The sequence below is a fragment of the Prosopis cineraria genome, unplaced genomic scaffold (genome assembly GCF_029017545.1).
Source record: "Prosopis cineraria cultivar Desert tree isolate PC_DT_omini unplaced genomic scaffold, ASM2901754v1 PC1, whole genome shotgun sequence".
NCBI lineage: Eukaryota > Viridiplantae > Streptophyta > Magnoliopsida > Fabales > Fabaceae > Prosopis > Prosopis cineraria.
In genome coordinates this window covers 57,470,275-57,489,545 of record NW_026555332.1, presented here as the reverse complement: position 1 = coordinate 57,489,545, position 19,271 = coordinate 57,470,275, and the positions used below count along the sequence as shown (strand labels likewise).

General features: G+C 37.0%; 2 protein-coding genes and 1 pseudogene across 3 annotated transcripts; 2 read left to right on the top strand and 1 right to left on the bottom strand.

The window, feature by feature from the left end:
• Positions 1-276: 276 nt before the first annotated feature.
• On the top strand, positions 277-3,503 carry LOC129321657 (peptide chain release factor PrfB2, chloroplastic). Its single transcript, XM_054967514.1, has 7 exons — positions 277-846; positions 1,080-1,292; positions 1,717-1,818; positions 1,948-2,085; positions 2,505-2,809; positions 2,905-3,058; positions 3,153-3,503. The coding sequence occupies exons 1-7, from the start codon at positions 442-444 to the stop codon at positions 3,285-3,287; spliced, it is 1,452 nt and encodes a 483-aa protein (XP_054823489.1). The 5' UTR covers positions 277-441; the 3' UTR covers positions 3,288-3,503.
• A 751-nt stretch (positions 3,504-4,254) lies between these two features.
• Positions 4,255-18,017, bottom strand: LOC129316325 (lon protease homolog, mitochondrial-like). Of its 2 annotated transcripts, none has more exons than XM_054960695.1 (20): positions 17,982-18,017; positions 13,275-13,340; positions 12,917-13,108; positions 12,764-12,829; positions 12,483-12,524; positions 12,231-12,353; positions 11,588-11,686; positions 11,303-11,368; positions 11,144-11,230; positions 10,680-10,719; positions 9,973-10,144; positions 8,216-8,340; positions 7,274-7,404; positions 7,086-7,190; positions 6,774-6,887; positions 6,433-6,600; positions 6,200-6,301; positions 5,766-6,020; positions 4,953-5,471; positions 4,255-4,758 (listed from the first exon to the last, which is right to left on the bottom strand). In XM_054960695.1, the coding sequence occupies exons 1-20, from the start codon at positions 18,000-18,002 to the stop codon at positions 4,582-4,584; spliced, it is 2,670 nt and encodes an 889-aa protein (XP_054816670.1). In that variant the 5' UTR covers positions 18,003-18,017; the 3' UTR covers positions 4,255-4,581. The 2 variants fall into 2 exon arrangements, with proteins under 2 accessions (XP_054816670.1, XP_054816662.1); XM_054960687.1 differs by lacking the exon at positions 17,982-18,017 and adding an exon at positions 14,423-15,020.
• On the top strand, positions 15,842-18,614 carry LOC129310652 (uncharacterized; annotated as a pseudogene).
• The last annotated feature ends 657 nt before the right edge of the window (positions 18,615-19,271 follow it).

Here is a 19,271-nt window from a genome sequence, read left to right as displayed (position 1 = left end):
TTATATTTATTTTTTACCATCCATTTTCTTAACCTTAATATGCATATTTAAAATTAAAGACAGTAATTATATATCCTTATTATGTATAAGATGATATGGAAAGGTATTTGTTATAAGTTATTTTTTTTAAGATTCTTATAAAATTAACAATATAAAAGTTACAGTATAAAGATCCGTGCATTGCACCGATACTTTGCTAATTCTTACGTAAGTTAGGCTAAAGTTTTTGACATACCGTACAGACTCACCCATTTTACCGCAACTTAGATCGTCTGGCCATTTTCCACGTCTTCAATCTTTATCGGGCAGAAGAGAACACGGAGAACACGATAAACCCTGACAAACCCCTTGAATACAGAAGCAGCATGTGTATATGAAGTCTATTTCCATACAGGAAAGCCCCCTAGTCGCCTTACTTTCACTTCGATCTTGGACGAAGTTATGTCCAATTTCCTCCAAATTTCGTTGAGAAAGTCCAAATTCAGTGCTCGAAGACCGCGAATTTTGCACCTCTTTTCTCCTGAGTTTTCAGCGTTCCTACACAAATTTGCGGGGAACCCATCCCACTCGCATCAAATTATCTCTCCTTCAAGCTGGTTCTGGGTCGGTTCTAATTCGTTTCGAAATGCCAATTCCTCTTATCGGAGCCACCATGGCCTGGTCTTCGCCTCACGGATTCATTTCTGGGGTTCCCAAGCGGCTTCTGAACAGTCAACTTCAGATGGGCTAACGGTGGATGGAATTCTAGCTAATAATTGGACGATTCTAGACGAGAATGAAGGTGATTGGAAGAGTCATGCGGCTGCGGTGGCTCAATCTATTCATTTGATTAAACGGCGCCTACAGGTGAGGTTTCAAATTCGATCCCCAAATTCCAATTTTCGTTCTATATAACAAGCTCATTCTAGTTTTCTTTTCCTCCGGCGGAAATTAGGTAATAACTTATTGATTGTTGTTTAGGGGCTGTCATCTCACTGAGATCATACTTGGGATACCATTATGTGATTGAAAGACCTTGATTATATGTTATTTGTTGCACGCTACAACCTGTGTAAATTAATTTCTGTTTGTTCTGGCAGTGGAGAAAATTGATGGTCAGGTTGGATTTCTTATCTGCCGAGCTTAATAAGCCTGATCTTTGGGATGATCCTGTGCATGCAAGTAAAATAAGCCGTGAGCATGGTTCACTCATAGGAAAAATGAAAGAGGTGAATGCATTGGAGCAAGAACTACTAGAGAATATTGACATGATAAAACTTGCTAGAGAGGAGAATGACGAAGATTTGGAATCGGTGGGCACTTGCTTCTACTCGTAGGCATGTATACATCTGCTTTACCACTGCCACCGGAGTCTTGCATGTGTGTGCTACACTTAATAATCTGAATCATAATTACATTTCATCCTGTGTACCAAGTGTTGTGAAAAATAGAGAATAATGACTAAAAAGTAAGCTTATGAATGACAGTGACGACTCATCAAGTCATAGCGTGTAATTTTGTAATTTGTTTATGAGATGTGCAAGAAGAAACTGGATATTGAACATTATATTAGAGTTTTGGAGGATTCATTTAACTGAGTTATGTAAGTTGAAGGAAACAGGCATCATTGTCATATATTTCAAATACAAATGTGAGGTTTTTTATGTGTTGCATGGGCCCTTTCTCACTAGTAAATGCCGTTCTTTTAATTCATGCAGAGGCTCCCTCCTTTTGCAGGAATCAATGAAAGCACTCCTTAACATGAGAAGAAATTCAAAAGAAAAGGAGCTCAAGGCATTGCTTGCTGGGGAGCAGGATTTATGCTCTTGTTACATTGAGGTTGTTCTCTAAGAACACGATAATAAGTCATCTTTTTCCATCACCAGCATCAGTAGTTCAAGGAACATGAGCTGTGCAGACTGGTTAATGCATTCCTATTAAAGTTTGTTGTTTTATCTTTTAATATAGGTTCAGGCTGGAGCTGGTGGTACTGAGAGCATGGACTGGGCTGCAATGGTCATGCAGATGTATAAGTCCTGGGCCCAGGGACGTGGATATAAAGTAACTGCGGTAGAAGAAATGCCTGGTGAGATTGCAGGAATCAAGGTTCTCCTTCTTGCCATCATTCATGAACTCAAACAAATTTTGCGCTCAGTTGTTGCATGCTTGTGATGTCTCAAAGCAACTTTTAAGTAATTATGGTTTTTGATTTCTGAAGACCTAGTGTAACTTCTTATCGAGCTGCATCGAAGGCTAACCTGGGGTTTTATTTTCTATTCAGGGACCGCTAATATTTCTCCCTCTTAGGCCTGTAGTCTGTTGCCTTCCTTTCACATGAATACAGTTTCTTTTCTTTTTTAAAATGGACACACATATTACCCACGCGCCTATAGGTGGGAATTGAGCCCGCAACCTTCCTTCTATCAAGAAGGATTTAGTGCCATTATGACATCAAGCTTTTGGCACAAAAATACAGTTTATACTGTTCAGAACCGTTATTGAATCCATGTAATTTGATTTTTCAGCGAGCAACAATTAAAGTAGATGGTGACTATGCATTTGGGTATGCCAAAGCAGAAGTAGGAGTGCACAGGCTGGTGCGCATATCACCTTTTGACAGCAACAAGCGGCGGCATACTTCATTCGCTGCTGTAGCAGTGACCCCAATCCTGGGTGATGCATCTGCTCATGTGCAAATTAATGAATCTGATCTTCGAATTGAACGATTTCGTTCTGGGGGTCCTGGTGGTCAGCATGCTAATACAACTGAAAGTGCTGTAAGAATAGTTCATATTCCTTCAGGAATTGCTGCCGTTTGTCAGAATGAAAGGTAAGTAGAATTTGTGCACGCTTAATTGATGCTCATACAATGCTTATGGAAGTGTCACTCTTGCATTTTTAAGCCTGATTATGGTTCACAAACAGATCACAACATCAGAATAAGGCTTCAGCGATGGCTGTGCTTCAGTCTCGATTAGATCAACTGGAGATGGCACGCCAGGCACAGTTGAATGCCCAGCATTCACAGTCCCTTACAGATATAACTTGGGGCAACCAGATACGCAGTTTTGTGCTCCATGTACGGTTTGGAATAGCATCTGCCTTCTATTTAATTTACGTATCAGAATTTGATGACCTGAGCAGTTTGCTCAATTTGTTCTATTATGATACAGCCTTACCGCATGGTGAAAGATCTTAGGACGAATTATGAGGTTTCAGATCCCGATTCTGTGCTTGAGGGGGACCTTGATGGCTTCATTTTGAGCTATTTATCAGCCTGCTTGGATAAAGATGAGGATCGTGCTTGAGTCGATTTCCTACATTTTGGCGGCACCGTCCGCCTTTATGTATTTAGTGTTGAAACATGTCATGGTTAGGCAATTTTCAGAGGAGATTTCAGTTGTCATCAAGGGTTATCACGGATGACGTACTGGACAAGAAGCAAGCGTTTCTTCTTTATTTTTGGTACTTGCCTAAACTTTATTTATTCATGAATGAATGGAAACATTTACTTTTCTATCCAACACTGCATATTATATCCGAAGTTCAAAAGCTTGTTTATCATTGACTCGCACGGCTATTACAATATCCGGATTTCTGTTCGCCCATTATAAAGCTTCTTTTTAGAAAGAAAATAACTGGAGCTTTTCCTCTGGCATATATTTCATTCCATATGACAGATTCTAAACTACATCTGGTCCTCTTTTTCTTTTGAAATTTAAATGGCTAGTGTAGCACATACTCCCTTCGTTTATATATGTATTACATATATATAAAACTATACCATACAATTTAAAAAAATTAATTAATCATAACAATTATATTTAAAAATAAAAAAGTTAGATTAAAATGCTTTATATTAATTAATATAAATATATATTAATTATTTTTTGTTAATGTAAATAATGAGAGATGATATAAAAAATGTATAATAAATGTTTATTAAAATGAGTGATTTTATTTATATAAAAAATAAGTAAAAAGTGATAATTAAAATTTAAATCGGATATATATTATCAACCACTGTCCGGTTGAAGTTATGGAGTTGCTTTACATATTTGTATTTTTAATAGAGTTTAGCTAAATTCAACATTTTTAAATTTTAATAATCATATTAAATCATGTTAACTTTTTAATAATGAACTGTTTCAAGTAAAATAATATGAACTAGAAACAAATTTTTGTCACCATTATAGCTAAATCATACCTATTCTTTCATGCATTGTACAGAATTTTAAAAATAAATCGTTCATAATTTATGAAGACATCAAAATATATGACCAAGATATATTTTTTTATGGCACAGCTTTTTTGGCCAGAAATTTTCTTACGGCATTATTAGAATGTTTCTCTTTAAACATACTAACAGAGGAAACACATTCCTATTTCCTCAAATAAATACATTCTTGTTACAATTGAATATATCAGTTGGAAAAAAAATGTGCTTCATACAATCCCAGAACAGAAAAGTCAGCAAAATATTGAGAGCTGATGGAGTCCAAAAATCAGGCTGAATCCTGCAGCAGAGTAAAGAATTTTTATCTGACGAACCTTCAGTTGTGAGACTTAACGTTCTATCTCCGGCAAGAGTAGCATCACTTGCTAGCTCTGCTCATGGCCAAAAGCCAAGTCAAATATCTGCATGTAATCATCAACAAAATGAACATCGAGGCCTTCTCTCACATTAGGAGCCAGCTCATCAAAATCTCTCCGGTTAGCTGAAGGGAATACGATGGTTTTAACTTCACTCCTTCTAGCCGCGATAGTTTTCTCCTTAACCTGGAATTTTCACAGAATGAGTTTCAAATTCGGAAAAACATGAAAGGAAGAAGTAACCATCTCAAAATACAAGGGGGAAAGAAAAGCTTCGAGAGACTTTCCATATCTCGAACACTAGTGACAGCTAAAAAATGTCCAGAAAGTTACTGAAACAAAAGGGCAAGAATATGGCCGTATTGTTTTCCTCAACATACCCCGCCAATTGGGAGGATCTTTCCAGTAAGCGTCACCTCCCCAGTCATTGCTAGATCCTTCCTCACGGGCTTTCTCATGGCAAGGGATAAAAGTGAAGTAATCATTGTGCAACCCGCACTTGGTCCATCCTTTGGGGTGGACCCAGAAGGAACATGGAGATGAAGCTTTGCATTTGCAAAGAATGAGTTCTCTGGCTCTTTTTCCGCTAATATGGCTCTGGCAACTGTGTGAGCAATCTGAGCACTTTCTTTCATGACATCTCCTAATTGACCAGTGAGATGCAGCGCACCTTTTCCCTCCCCTTCCTCAACGCGAGTAGTCTCTATATACAGCGTGGAACCACCCATTGCAGTCCAGGCAAGACCCATGACAACCCCGATGGGTGTCTGGTCATAGATGCGTTCAGCATGGAAGACAGGTTTGCCAACAAAGTCCGGTAAATTGCATTTATCAACCAAGACCTTTTGAGCTGTCACGGTTGATTCACTTTCCTGATCTTTCTCACTTTCTTTTTTTCCCTGTATAATCCCATGAAATTCAAATGAGAATCAGTGACTGTTGAATTCTGGAGAAAATTTGCTCAACTTATGGAATAAAGTCTTCTGCGAGGAAAAGCATCATATCAGAGAACGAAGTAGTGCACAAACGGTATTACAAGAACAGAAGAGACAACTGACAAGAAAGAGATCATTGTATGATTGTCACTTTTCACCAATACGTGGTGGGTCTCTGTTTCTGGCAGAGCCAACTTCATAATTGGTGGATGAATTAAAGAAACAAATCCAGTTATGACTCTCAAATTTTAACAGTACCTCTAGGTCTGCAGCTTGATTGGAAGGGCATTCAGAGTGATCAGCTGGTGGTTCTGTTTGCTCCTTGTCAACCTCTATAGAGGTTTCACTCATTTGTTCTTGACCACAATTCTCTACTAACCCAGCATTTTGATTTCCAGCTGCATTTTTATTCAAATCCTGAACATCAACTTTGGCTTCTTTAGGTTCAATATCCTGAGCACTAGCTGCAGCAGGTTCAAGTTTTGCTCCCTGCCTCACGATTTGCAGTGCTATCTGTCATAAGATTAATATCTGATATAGTCATGACTGAAAGCACCAGGTCTAAGAACAAAGAGAAGCTCGATTCCAATGAACAAAGCTACAAAATCTATCTACAAAACCATTCATGAGATGGGTCACTTTGTAATAGCTAGAAGTTCACAATATTGACCTAAAAATAAATATTTTTAGACCTTCCGGTATATTTTCTCAATATGCTTTTGGAGATTCCTGACCCCTGCTTCCCTGCAGTAATTCTCTATCAAGGCAAGAAGAGCAGCATCAGTAACTTCCACCTGGAGCAAAATTGTTTTTGCAGTTAATTCTCAGTAAATGAAACTGATATCATCAAGCTTTCTATGACTAAACTTCAATATAATCTATTCCTTTGCAAGGAAAGAGGGACAAAGTGGGTGAAGAAATATACTTGTTCAGGTTTTATTCCACATGCTTCACGTGTAGTCTTCTCCAAATAATCTCTTGCAATGTGCATTTTCTCATCAGTAATATATCCAGCAATTGCAACCACCTCCATTCTATCTAACAAAGGATTAGGTATCATTTCCACTACATTTGCAGTACAAACAAAGAGAACCTGCAGTGAGTTTTCCAATGCATGAGTCATTATGGTCAAAACATTTGCAATATGCCCAAATTCTCATCATCAGTAACACCTGAATCCCTTGTAAAATACACAAGTAAAACCATGCACAAATGTTGAATCTTCTATAACCTAAATACTCAGGCTCCAACACATCGAATACTGACCTTTGATAGATCAATTGGAACATCAAGATAGTGATCTAGAAAATTAGCATTCTGCTCTGGATCCAGAAGCTCTAACAGTGCACTTGCTGGATCACCAGCATGTCCCCGGCCCAACTGCCAATCAAGCAAGACAATTGAATTACCAAAACCATCTTGCTTTTAGACACAAATAATTAATGAAACTGAAATTTCTGAGATTTTTAAGGGTCAAATTCGACCAAATCCAAATGGCGAATAGAACTGACATACTTAAAACTAATCAAACGAAATCAACTGGCTGCAAACAAAATGAGCCTAATAGCAACATATTACTTTGTCAATCTCATCAATCAAAACTAGAGGGTTGGCTGTTCCCACATTCTTAAGGCACTGCACCATCTTCCCTGGCATAGCACCAATATAGGTTCGACGATGGCCCTGTCAGATAAAATAATTAGTGAAAAGGACCATACGCCACTACCACAGAACAGAGTTGTAGGGTATAAAGAGACATTAGCTACCTTGATCTCAGCCACATCTGCTAATCCTCCCACAGAGAATCGGAAAAACTTACGATTCAAGGCACGTGCAATTGAACGACCAATACTTGTTTTACCCACTCCTGGTGGCCCAGAAAGGCAGATGATTTTCCCTGCATATATAGGAGAAAGATCAGGGGCATGTTGTTACCAAAGGCCCTCTACATAAGTGAGCTTAAAATGAAACTCCTATCAGTGTTAAAAAAAAAAAAACCACTTGTAAGAAGCAGCAGCAGAATAGGCACTCTGTGCAAAAAGTCTGATGCCCCAAGTTCTAATACTGGACCATCATCACAGAGCAATGGCCAACCGAATTAATTAAGCAAATTATATGCTCACTCTACACTACACATCAGCACAAAAGCATTATTTTGTTCAGTCAAAAAATTATTTATACTCCATATCAACAATTCCTGACATAAGCATCAAACATCAAGATATATAGTGATCTAATTCCACCATTTGAAACTAGAAAGCACATAAACATGTTTCAAGAGGAATTTGCAAGTGCTAATACCATGCACACCCAACTTAAGGATGAAGTAATCAATGTTTAGCATAGCATTAGGTAGACAATTGGGGATGGACCAAGAACCTGGTAGAATTTTTTTTTTTTTTTGGTTTGGGTGTGGTGCACGAAAGACAACATGAAACTTTGGGGGGGGGGGCCTAAAATAACCTGAGAAGCATGCCCATCTTAAGAGAAAAAAATCTGCTCAAGATTAAGACATGAGCTAAATTCATGCTCCCTGGATCAGGTTCGAGCCTGCCTGGCATGACCAGATTATTTTAAAAATACAGCCCCGTGGGGGGCTAGGGACACAGTTCATATTTTACTGGAACATAGAAACCTCAACATTAACCCCTTCATCCACAAAATAAGAAACACATGGTTCAATAGTATGAAAACAAACAATGATTTACCTTGTGAAGTCCCTCTTAGCTTGCCAACAGCAATGAATTCCAATATCCTTTCCTTCACATCAGATAATCCGTAATGGTCTTCGTCGAGAATCATTTGTGCCCCAATTACATCAAAGTTTTCATCACTTGATTTGCAAATTAACAAATTGAAAATCGGATTAATGGGAACTTTTAGTGACCATAAAAAGCCATAACCTTCCAAAACTTAACAACTGAAATAAAACATTAAGAGTAAAAATAATGTACAAAAAATAATGCAGAGAGCAGGAGGATACCAAAACTCAATCAAGAAAAACCAGAAAAATAAATAAATAAAGTGGAAAAACATCTTATGTTGCCACTGATAATACACAGCTTTTTTCACGCAACCAATAAGGGTTTACTGCATGTCATCCAATTTGTAAAAAGGAAAAAGCTTATCATTCGCATATGTTCATATTCAGTTCAATTTCAAGAAAAATGTGCCATACAAAGAACAAAAATGTACTCCCTTAACACCCCCCCCAAAAAAAAGAGGGGGGTGGTTTCCAAATTTTAACAGATTTCAGACTGGAGATACTTTTGTAGGTTGATAAATTACATAAAGCTGTATGATTAAAATAAAAGAGGCCATCTCATCAGTTTGGCAGCCAGTTATATACATGCACAATAAAGCAGAATCTTATTCATGATATCAGGTTCGACAAAAATCCGCCAACTTGGCCCAAATGTTCGATTCGCCATGAAAGATGGCCAATATGGCAGTGAAAGCACAAGTAATGAGAGCTATGTGTCAGGAAATGAATGCACATGAACAATTTGGGGGGACAGTCAATTTAGTTAAGCCTTTTAGGGAAAAAAAAGGGGGGGCACGTTTTTGTTTAAAATGTAATTTCTATAGAAGCTACAAAATTTCTAAGGAGGAGTTTGTGCACGTGAGATACACACACACACACACACACACACACACACACACACACAGAGTTTGATCAATTAAATTTTAATCCCTGAAGGTTAAAATACTTAAATTTTTCCTTTTAAAAAAATTAAGAATTTTTATATTTTTATTAGATGAACATACAACATTAGAATTAACTGCATAATTTTTATAACTCAGAATTTATATAATTAGACTGTCTACTAAATATTTTTTATACATATATAATTTTCATTAAATTTATTAAACAATGTATTAAATCAATTTTTCTTTTTTCAATTTTGGCTAAAAGTATTAAATTAAATTTCCTGTAAACTCCAAGAGTATTTTTATTTTGTGAAATTTAATAATTCATTACTAATTTTAATCTTTAGGGGTTAACATTATACTAGATCAAACTATAAGGACTTGATAAAACAAATAAATTACAAGGACCTAATTCAAAATTGAGCAAAACTATAAGGATATGCAGATTAATTTTCCCTTAAAATAAAGGTGAAAAATCATGTCTTCAAACAAAATTATCCGTTGGTAATATCAGATCACACATATCAACTACCACTCACAACAATGAAATAGCAATTTCAAATTTGCATTTCCAGGTTGTTGTATTTACAACCAAGTTCTTCCAAAAGCCTCCGAGAATGATATTTATGAAGCTTCTGACCTTCTAAAGCTCAATCTTATAAACCTGTTCTATAATTGTCCTCAATCAACAGGCTGTCAAACACCAGTCCCACATTAAGGTCATTGGCGATGGCACTAAAAGAATTTATTTAACTCTTCAAAAGATTAGATATGCCGCAACTAATATAATACACCAAGTTCAAGGAGTACAAACCTGTATTCACCCCAAGGCAGTGCAGTCAACCAGTCCAAGTAGTTACGGGTTACACTGAATTCACTTGAACTAGCCTCCAACAGCTGTAGTTTTGTGAGCTCTTCATCTATAACTTGCAAGACATGAGATGGACATTTCTCTCGCTTTGGTTCAATCCTTTCCCTGAATTTTCCTGCAATGAATTTAATAGAAAGTAAAGCAAACTTCAGCAAACTAGTTAACTAGAAAGTACACTCCATCTGACATATAAGAGCAGAAGACTGCTGTGAGTTCGAACCTTTAACTAGATAAGGCTATAAAAAGACCGACCCGCATGCAAACGACAGTGCACAATATTAAGTACAAACATCCTCAAGCTCACTATACAATGAAAGCATTTTAAAAAAGAATACTACCACTTTGGTCCTCAAAAGAAACTGTCAGCAACAATTTAGTCCTAATATTTTAAAAAACATATCATTTTACGCTTGACATTGGACAAAATTAACGGTGATGGAATTTTCAAGGGACTAAATTGAGAGCAGCAGACTTCTTGGAAAGAATTAACAATGGAGAAACGAGTCAACACTTTTAGGAATTAGAAAAATAGGCTTCGATTGCTCCATTATATATCACAAACACAATAACTTGATCACTTAAGCAGGATAGAAAGAAAAATAAATCTACCATTGTGTATCAAAAAACAGATGGTAGAGATCAAAACCAACCAGTAAGAGCAGTTTTGTCATCTGTCTCCAGTCCCAGTTCCTGCGATAGAAATAATTATAAATCAAAGCAAATTAGTTTACAAGCATATAAGCAATGGAGCTTTTCAGCAACAACGCCCACAAATTGCACTATTATTGTACGTACCAATAAGATCAAGAAGCTACGGTGGAGCACTATAAACATTTTATAACCCAGGATATAATAGGTCCTGATGAAATCAAATTACCTCACATACGTTTGTTCCTAACATCTTTAATATAGCTAATGAATCAAATAAAATTCCTTAATTAAGCAGGGCAAGAAAGTGGAAAACACAATTTTCTAGGAGTAGGGGCAGACTATGCCATGAGGCTCAGGCTTGTGAGCAATATTCACAAGTTCTGAACTTCAATACTGAAAAAGGGAATTTATTTATCCATTGAAACAAACACCATGGAGCAGAGGGAAAGAGAGGGCTTTGTACCTTTTTTATCGCCTTAAGTTGCTCATTCAACAAGTAACGACGCTGCTCACCACTTATCTTTTCTTCAATTGCTTTCGCAATTGACTCCTGATAAGAATACAGATGGGGCTCAACATATAAAAAATTAAGCACCAAACGAAGAGGGGGAGAGCACTATACCTGAATCTTGCTGATCTCCATCTCTTTCTTTACTAACTCCAAAGTAAGTTTCAATCGTTTATAAACCTATCCAAGAAAAGAGCATGCATAACTCCACATGTAAGATTTTCAGAACATGTTCCTGATTCGAATTTCTTTAAATGTTAAATACTAATTTGACATCAAATATACTAGCAAATCTTGCTCAAGAAATTAAAAATGATCAAAGCTTTGCAAACAAGAAATATGAAGTATGCAATGCATCAGGCTAGAGCTTCTCGTTCTCATTTACCAAAATTTACTCACATCTAGCTCTTCAAGCACTTGCTGGCATTGCAACTTATTTGCCCCAGATATTGCAGCTCCAAAGTCTGCAAGCCTTGGTAAAGTAAAATCACCTATATGCTGCGGAATTTTAAGGAAAGAATCAACAGGACATAATAGGTAAAAATAAAAAAGTATTAAACCATGCAGCCTATAGTCAACTAATCAAACATTTCAACATACAAACACTATCACGAGGTACTTTTAGATACACCGGTGTTTTATTTGGTCAAAACAATAAAAACCAGGATAAGGGGTCTGAGAAACGAAATATGGTTGAAATGATGATGTGTAATAGTCATGATCTAGTTAGTGCTTGTGCACTGTTTAATAATTTATTATTTAGCACAGTTGTGACCCACTGAATACTTTGTTTTATACCCTAAAGGATCAATTGAATCAGATAATAAAAATTTAATATCTTGTGATGCAAAAGGCCTAGTGAAAGTCCTCAAGCACAAGTTCTGCCAAGGCAGATTGATGGAGAAGATAAACATCATTAATTGGCAGCTGCAGCTTGTCAAATAAAATTACAGTACAGTCAAAGATACCTCTAGGAATTCATAAGTAATCTTAGTTAGATGGGATAAGTCAGTCATAATACACTTATAGGCATGATTTATACCTTAGTGTAAGTCTGAACATGATCTCTCCAAAGTGAGCTAGTTTTGAGAACATCTCTTAGGGTTGATATAACCTCAAATGAAGTAGCCTTTATAATATCATCATCTTTGTCATAAGGTTTATCCTGCAGTGTCAAGAACACAATTAAGAAAATGAGTTATATAAAAATGCTGTTCATTGAATAATAGAAGCAGAAGAAATTTTCAGTCTATTAAAAAATTGGCACATAGGAAACAACAGATAGATGGCATACCTTGAGATGATCAACTTTTACGGTAAGTGGATCCTCATTAACCTGTAGAAAAGATATAAATTGTTTATGTCATTGACATAGTAACTGACCAGTAAAATAATAATTAACATAGTAACTTAGACTTTAGCCACACATGCAAACGACAAACTGTCAAACACACAGAAGCAATAATGAGAATATTGAAATCTTTGTGAATGAAACAAAAGCACATGATGAATAACATGCCAAAAGTTAAATTAAAAACACAGTTATCAGTAGATCTTCACATGTTCATCACTAACCATCTCAGTAATACGTAGTCGCCTGTGACCAATAAGGATTACCTGGTCCCCTGCAATGCTTGAAATCTGGTAGAGAATAGTTAGCAGAGAATGAGGTGCCAACCTAAGCAATAAATCATAAAGCATAAGCTAACAAGTTGCAAACAAACACACCTGAGCAAGCGTACCAACTTCATGAAGACGATTAAACAACTCTTTTCCTTTTAAATCATATACATTCTTCTCTGTTTCAGAGCCAGAAGCCACACTTGAATCAGCCTCCGTCTCATCCTTAAGGAGGAAAGCACCTGCATAAGGGGCTTGCCGTTTTCGACTTTCATGTAAAGCTGCCAATAATTTGGGATCCTGGATGTATAGAAAAATAATCATTAGACAATTACAGTATCAAGCTACATTTGAAGCAATTAGTTAAAACCAGTCAGGCAATGTTACAGTTCTGATATGATTCAGCCAGCTTTATGTAAGGAGCAAAAAAGGATGCTTAATTCTCATTCTTGACATCCCACCACACCTTAACATAGATTGGCATGTAAAATCCTGGAAAAAGTGGTCTGTGTGGCAATGGAAGGGCCAAAACCTGTCTTGAAGGAAACGAAGAAGAAGAAAAATCAGAAAAACATGATATATGCAAGCAAGGTTGATGCTAAGAAAGCAGTGCAAAATAGGATAACAATTCATAAGCTCCTAATACATTTTAGTAGGCCAACTCCAAATGCATCATTTTGTAAGCCATATTAAAAATGAAAAAACAGTATAACGCTAATAGAATCCTCCATTTACTTCCACAGCATGAAAACAGCATAAAGCATCCCATATATGCCAACGACTGCCTCAGCAGAGCCCGGAAATGAAGTAGAAACACAATACCAGAAGAAACTTCCAAGAAACAAAACACAAAACTTGAATACTTGCAAAAACTTATTTCCGGTTAATTAAATATCTTGAAGGATCAAAGATATTCACCCTCTCTGGATCAGCTTTACATTATAGCAACAAGAAACGGCATGTTAAGCTTCTGACACTACATTCACATCAATCTCGTATTTACATTTTGTTTACTGAAACTTTTTAGAGGATGAACAAATTACGGGCAATATCAACAGTAACCACTTTTTGCTACTAGGGAGTTATAACATTGCAGGTATTATAGATATATGCTCCCGTTCAAAGATGTCTAGGTTACATTTCAGTTATGAGAATCATATCTCCCCCTCAATGGCTGTCTGCAACCAGAGAAAAATGAGTAAATATCATCTGTCACTAATCATGCGTTTCCAGTTGCTTCTTATTTTTAAGGATGACGATAAGCTGCAATTTTTCCGTCACACGTTTTTCAATGATCAAGTTCAATATGTCTAATTATATAAGAAAACTAAATAGCGATGGAAGGATGGGACAAAAGGAAACGGAACCAAGTTCTAGTTCGAAATTAATATTAGTATTTCAATAACAAGGTGCGCGTGAGTAACGCTTATTGAAACGAAGGACACTCTGATAGCGTACCCAAATTACCGCAATTGCCTCAAGTTGCGAACTTTGATTTCTAAATGACAATTACACTGCATCATTTGGATTGTTTGGCAATTTCTTAAACACTTAACTTCCAAGCTGGTTGGCTATAAAATTACTGCCAAGCAGATGAAAATCTCCAAAACTAACCGTGAGATAATCTTCCGGTCTGGGACTAGTGGGCACGATAGCTGAAGCAGCCCTGGAGTCGGCCTCGTCGGCGCTGGACTCGGCTGCCTTGACCTGGGCCTCGACTACCTGATCGGACCCATCATTAGAATCCGAACAGAAAAATACCCTGCCACCTAAATTAGGATTCCTAAAACTTAGCCGCCTCAGTGAACTCAATACATTAAGCCAAGGCGGGGTAGACTCGATTGTGGGCCGGAGAGCCGTTATCGAACTCGGAGCAAGGTGGTGGGTACGGCTTCGGACGCATGAGGAGGAAATGAGCTTCAACATTATGCGGTAATAGATGAAGGAATATGATGAGACAATATTTCTGAAATTGAAGTTGGCTCAAGCCCTAAAATGGATGCTTGAGTTGGCCGAAAACCGCCATTGATGTTGGCTGGAATGAATAGAAGAGTTGCATACAATACGAATATACACTCCAAGATTTGTTGAAGGCGTAAAGCCCACCATAAACCCTCGTGTTTCTATTTGACGAAATTAACACTTTTGTTCCCTCCAAAGTACCGCTGTGTCCTCGGCATGGAGTTCGCCCTTGTTTTTGGGATTTTTTCCCTCGAGATTGGGAAGGTTTGAAACCCAAAATTCTAATTACAGCCAACCCCACCTCATCTTTTTATTTGTTTAGCATGTTTTTATGTAGTCTGTTGCGCCTCTGTTTAATTTTCTTCATCTTTTAATTATATGTTTTTCAGAGGGAAAATTTTTTACCTTGTGAAGTGTGTTAATATATGCAAGCAAGACCTGTGTTTTGTATACGTACGTGTGAGAGCCTCATGCATTGTATGTAACAATGAGACGCCTTTGTTTATGTATATATATACAAGGATAAGAGGGTCTCGGTATATATTATTTATCCGATTTTTATTTTCATTTATTCTTTTTTTTTTTAATGAAATCGATAGTCCCAAGTCCGAACGGCTAAAATCAATCCTTTTCGGGATACAAAAAGGCAAAAAGCATATATATCCGTACGTAAAAACTGCAAAATCACAATTATACGCTTTTAAGGGAACATGAGTTGATTACCCTTTACAACTATTTTATCTCCCAAACCTGTGGGCAGGAGCAAATAATTCCAGAAGGGTAGCCCCGACATTTCCATTTTAAGATCAAAAAGAGATCTCCAATATAGGAGGTCCTTGTCTCTTCTTCGACCTCGGTAACATGTTAAGATTGGAATGACTTGCACGCGAAGAGATGGCAAGAGGAAGGGGGAAAAAAGTGAGTTCCTTCATAAAAACACGAACTGAAAAAAGAACAACAAAACAAAAGGAATGAACACCGGAACTACGAGCGTCAGATGAAAATCAATTTTGGTATTTGAAGCATTCATAGGGTTAAGGCTTAGGTCTGTGTCATTTAAAGAGCAGAGCCATGGAACTCGGAAAAAAGAGGATCCGGGTCCTCTTCTTCGTTGTTGGCATCATTCTGCTCAGCAAAATAGGTACTTCTATGCACATACATACCAATTTCGTTAGCTTCTCAATAGTATTCTATCTATTCATTGTATCTTGTAATTGAATTTCCCTTTTCGGCTATTTGCTATCAATTTTAGATAATTTGCATTGCATGATCATCATCGATAAACACCAATGGCAGCCGTCACGGTACGATTTGCTTTGTTCTGAAATCACAGATTCAGGTTTTTCTGTAATATATCTTTCTCTCTATCTAAAGCTGATAATTTTAGTTAAGTTTGAACTTGCCAAAAAAAAATTTAAAATTGAACTTTAAAAAACATATTTTTTTATGTTCAGACCCATTAGAGCCTATCCAAATAGGCTTGAAAAAATTCAGAACAAGCCCGATTGAGTTTGTGTTTGGCCCGAATGTTCAAATAAAAAAATTTATTTTAAAAAATATATAATAAATATTAATTATTTAAGATCAGGTCATTTTATATTAAAATATCATATATTCAAGTCTTATACATTATTTAACTATAAAAAAATATATTTTATATTTTTTATAAAATAAAATAATTAATTTTAAAGTAAACAAATTAATTAAAAATAATTTTAAAAATAAAATTCAGGTATTTGGGCCACTTGAAGCTTGAAGGAATTCGGACTGAGCTTGATTATTTGAGATTTTTAGGGAGCCATGCTTGTTGGGGTTTGGTTCGAAGAGTAGGCTTGATCTGCCCAAATTTCCAGCTCTATCTCGCTGCATTCTTCTGCGCGCTTCTTTAATCCATTCATCTGCAAGAGGATTTATTGGCGTTGAATTTGACACATGTTCTGATAAAAACCAGAGCAGTTATTCTCAGTGATGCCTAGCTAGAATGATTTATAACTTGTAAAATGGATGGATGGGTGTAAGGTATACAAGACAGCATACGTATTTCTTTGTATTATTGTATACTTTTGCGCACCAAAACGCGGTGAGGACGGGCACGTGAGAATGATTGTAGTGGGTCGTTTCGGCTGATAAATGCAGAGAGCTAGCCGGGCAGGAGGGTTCATCCCGATGTGGGAAGTTTACAGTTTTAGATTGCTTTGACGTGGGTGCTGGAAGTCTGGGATGCTCTATGAAGGAAGCTGCGAAACTCTTCTCCTACAACATTGAAACTGCTCGTGTGGTGAAAGCACGGGATGAAGCCATTGAGACTGCCCTTTTCCAAGCAGGTTCAAAGGGAATGTCACAAAAGAGTCTTCAGACTTGCTGGGAGACGTGGGAAGAAGGCAGCAAAGATGGCGTCCCGTGAAGCAAAGCGCGTTATAGGTACCATCATGTCTTCAGGATGGGAGTTTTTTGAAGCCATGTACTATGGTGCTACCATGGCAGAAGCGTTCCTCAGAAGCATAGGAACGTTGTTTGGTACTTATACTGGAGCTTTCTTTGGGCAGCGGAGTCTTGCGAGACTTTGGTTATCTTGTGGGAAGTCAAATAGGACGTTGGGTTGGAGGTAGAATTGGACTCATGGTATATGATGCGGTCAATGCAGTGCATTTCCTGTCCTTGAAATTCTAGCTCCAATGCCCATTTCTCCTACCTATCAGAGCCACCAATACAACTTGTTCAGCTCATCATTTCGCCCCAGATTTTTTTATCTGATATTAGATGAACATGGCTTTGATATGTGGGGATAACGCCCAAGTTTTGTAACAAATGTACACGTTTTAATTAATATTTCATTCGCAATTTTACTTTTTAATGTTGCAGATGTTTCCCTAGGAAAGGGTCCGTAGAGATTTGTGTGTACCTCCATTTGGTCTTATATCTCAGGGTTCTAAGTCAACCAATTAGATAGCATTTCCAACAGATGAGGTGATTGTAACAGATAGTGAAATGCTTGAGATGGACTTGCTAAGCAATCTCATTTTAACCTCGGGGAGCCAGGCATGCGTGGGATATGGTAGAGACAGAGAAAAAGCAGTATAGAATATGTGTATGAATAAGCCCTCCAAAATAGGCGCTCTTATAGAGGTTTTTTGTAGTAGTGAATAGATAGCATGACAGCAAGTATAGATGAGGACGACAAGGAATCCTATTAAATTCAGAAATATATCACCTGTTTGAGCGTTCCTGCCATGTGTAGCTACATGTTAGAAGAATGAGCAGAGAAGAGGAGGGCATCAATCTCGCAGGAACAGGTATGGTTATCAGGAATGGTCAAAGGAGTGAGACTTAGCTTCATTGATGGCCAACCAACATGGATGCCATTATCCATGGGCCATCATGATGGCTATAGCTCTTTCCTGACAAGAGTATTCTAATACTTGTGATGCTTTAATGGTGTAGCAATGCGGAGCATTAGGGAATAATTGGAGATGGTGCGACCGAAAGGGTAGGAGGAGCACAGGATGAGTGCATATTGGCAACACACTGCATTTTCCCAAAGTGGACTCAACAGGCTGCAACACTGTTGTTGCTTTCAGCGTCGAGTAGTCGCATTTTGGAGGGGTGAAAGTGGCCAAATTGACTAATAAACAAATATGCAATCGCTGCCCTGCCCCTACAAGAAGTAGCTTTTGCTTTTCATCCACTAATCAAGTAATAATTGGCGCCCACTGCTAATCTCTCTCTTTTCCAACCATACTTCTGTGCCTGCGTCATCGCAAATGCCTCCTTTAGTGCACCTTTATATCATCCAATTCTAATGGAAACCAGTCTTCATTATGTCACTTCTCGCCAATCCGGTTATTAGTGCTTTATGTGTGTGTATATATATATATATATATTGATGCGACCAATTAATTTTCTCTTTTTTGGTCAACTAAATCTTCTTTTGACTCTACTAAAGTTACTTCAAATTTTTCGAATATTTGAGGAATGAATTTCCTCAATACTTTCTCTCCATGCTTATCTTGTAAAGATAGATGATTTATTCAGTCACCACCCATAAACAAGATTTACGATGCTGTTTTTTGAGAGAATTCAAGTGACAAATATAATTTAGTCACCCCCCATAAATAGAATTCATGAGTTGAACTCAAGTGTGTATATCTCTGATACTCTGATTTATATAAAATTTTAATTTAGTTCATTGATTTTATAAAATATTTTTTTAGTTTTTCTACCCATATTATCATTGATTTCAAATACTCTTTCCATGCTAGTGATTATTATTTTGAAAAATTAATTTGTTTATATTTAAAAGTTTAATGTATGAATTTTTTTTGTTAATGAAAGTGTCAAAGTTAAAAGATTGAATGACTAAGATGCGTCTATAATTAAGTTAGCGTTGGATGATTTAACTTGCGTTCTGAAATCGGTGAAATAAAAAATAGCATAATTTGTTGGACATGGATTTTGCTAGGGGGGGAATATATATGAGAACGAGAAAAAATAGATGAAAAAG

Coding starts and splice junctions, on each gene's coding strand:
- LOC129321657 (XM_054967514.1), top strand. CDS start 442: ATGTCCAATTTCCTCCAAATTTCGTTGAGAAAGTCCAAATTCAGTGCT. Junction 847..1,079: donor TGATTAAACGGCGCCTACAG/GTGAGGTTTCAA, acceptor TTGTTCTGGCAG/TGGAGAAAATTGATGGTCAG. Junction 3,059..3,152: donor TACGCAGTTTTGTGCTCCAT/GTACGGTTTGGA, acceptor ATTATGATACAG/CCTTACCGCATGGTGAAAGA.
- LOC129316325 (XM_054960687.1), bottom strand. CDS start 14,734: ATGTTGAAGCTCATTTCCTCCTCATGCGTCCGAAGCCGTACCCACCAC. Junction 12,525..12,763: donor GACTACGTATTACTGAGATG/GTTAGTGATGAA, acceptor TCTTTTCTACAG/GTTAATGAGGATCCACTTAC. Junction 7,191..7,273: donor CAGATGTGGCTGAGATCAAG/GTAGCTAATGTC, acceptor TTTATCTGACAG/GGCCATCGTCGAACCTATAT.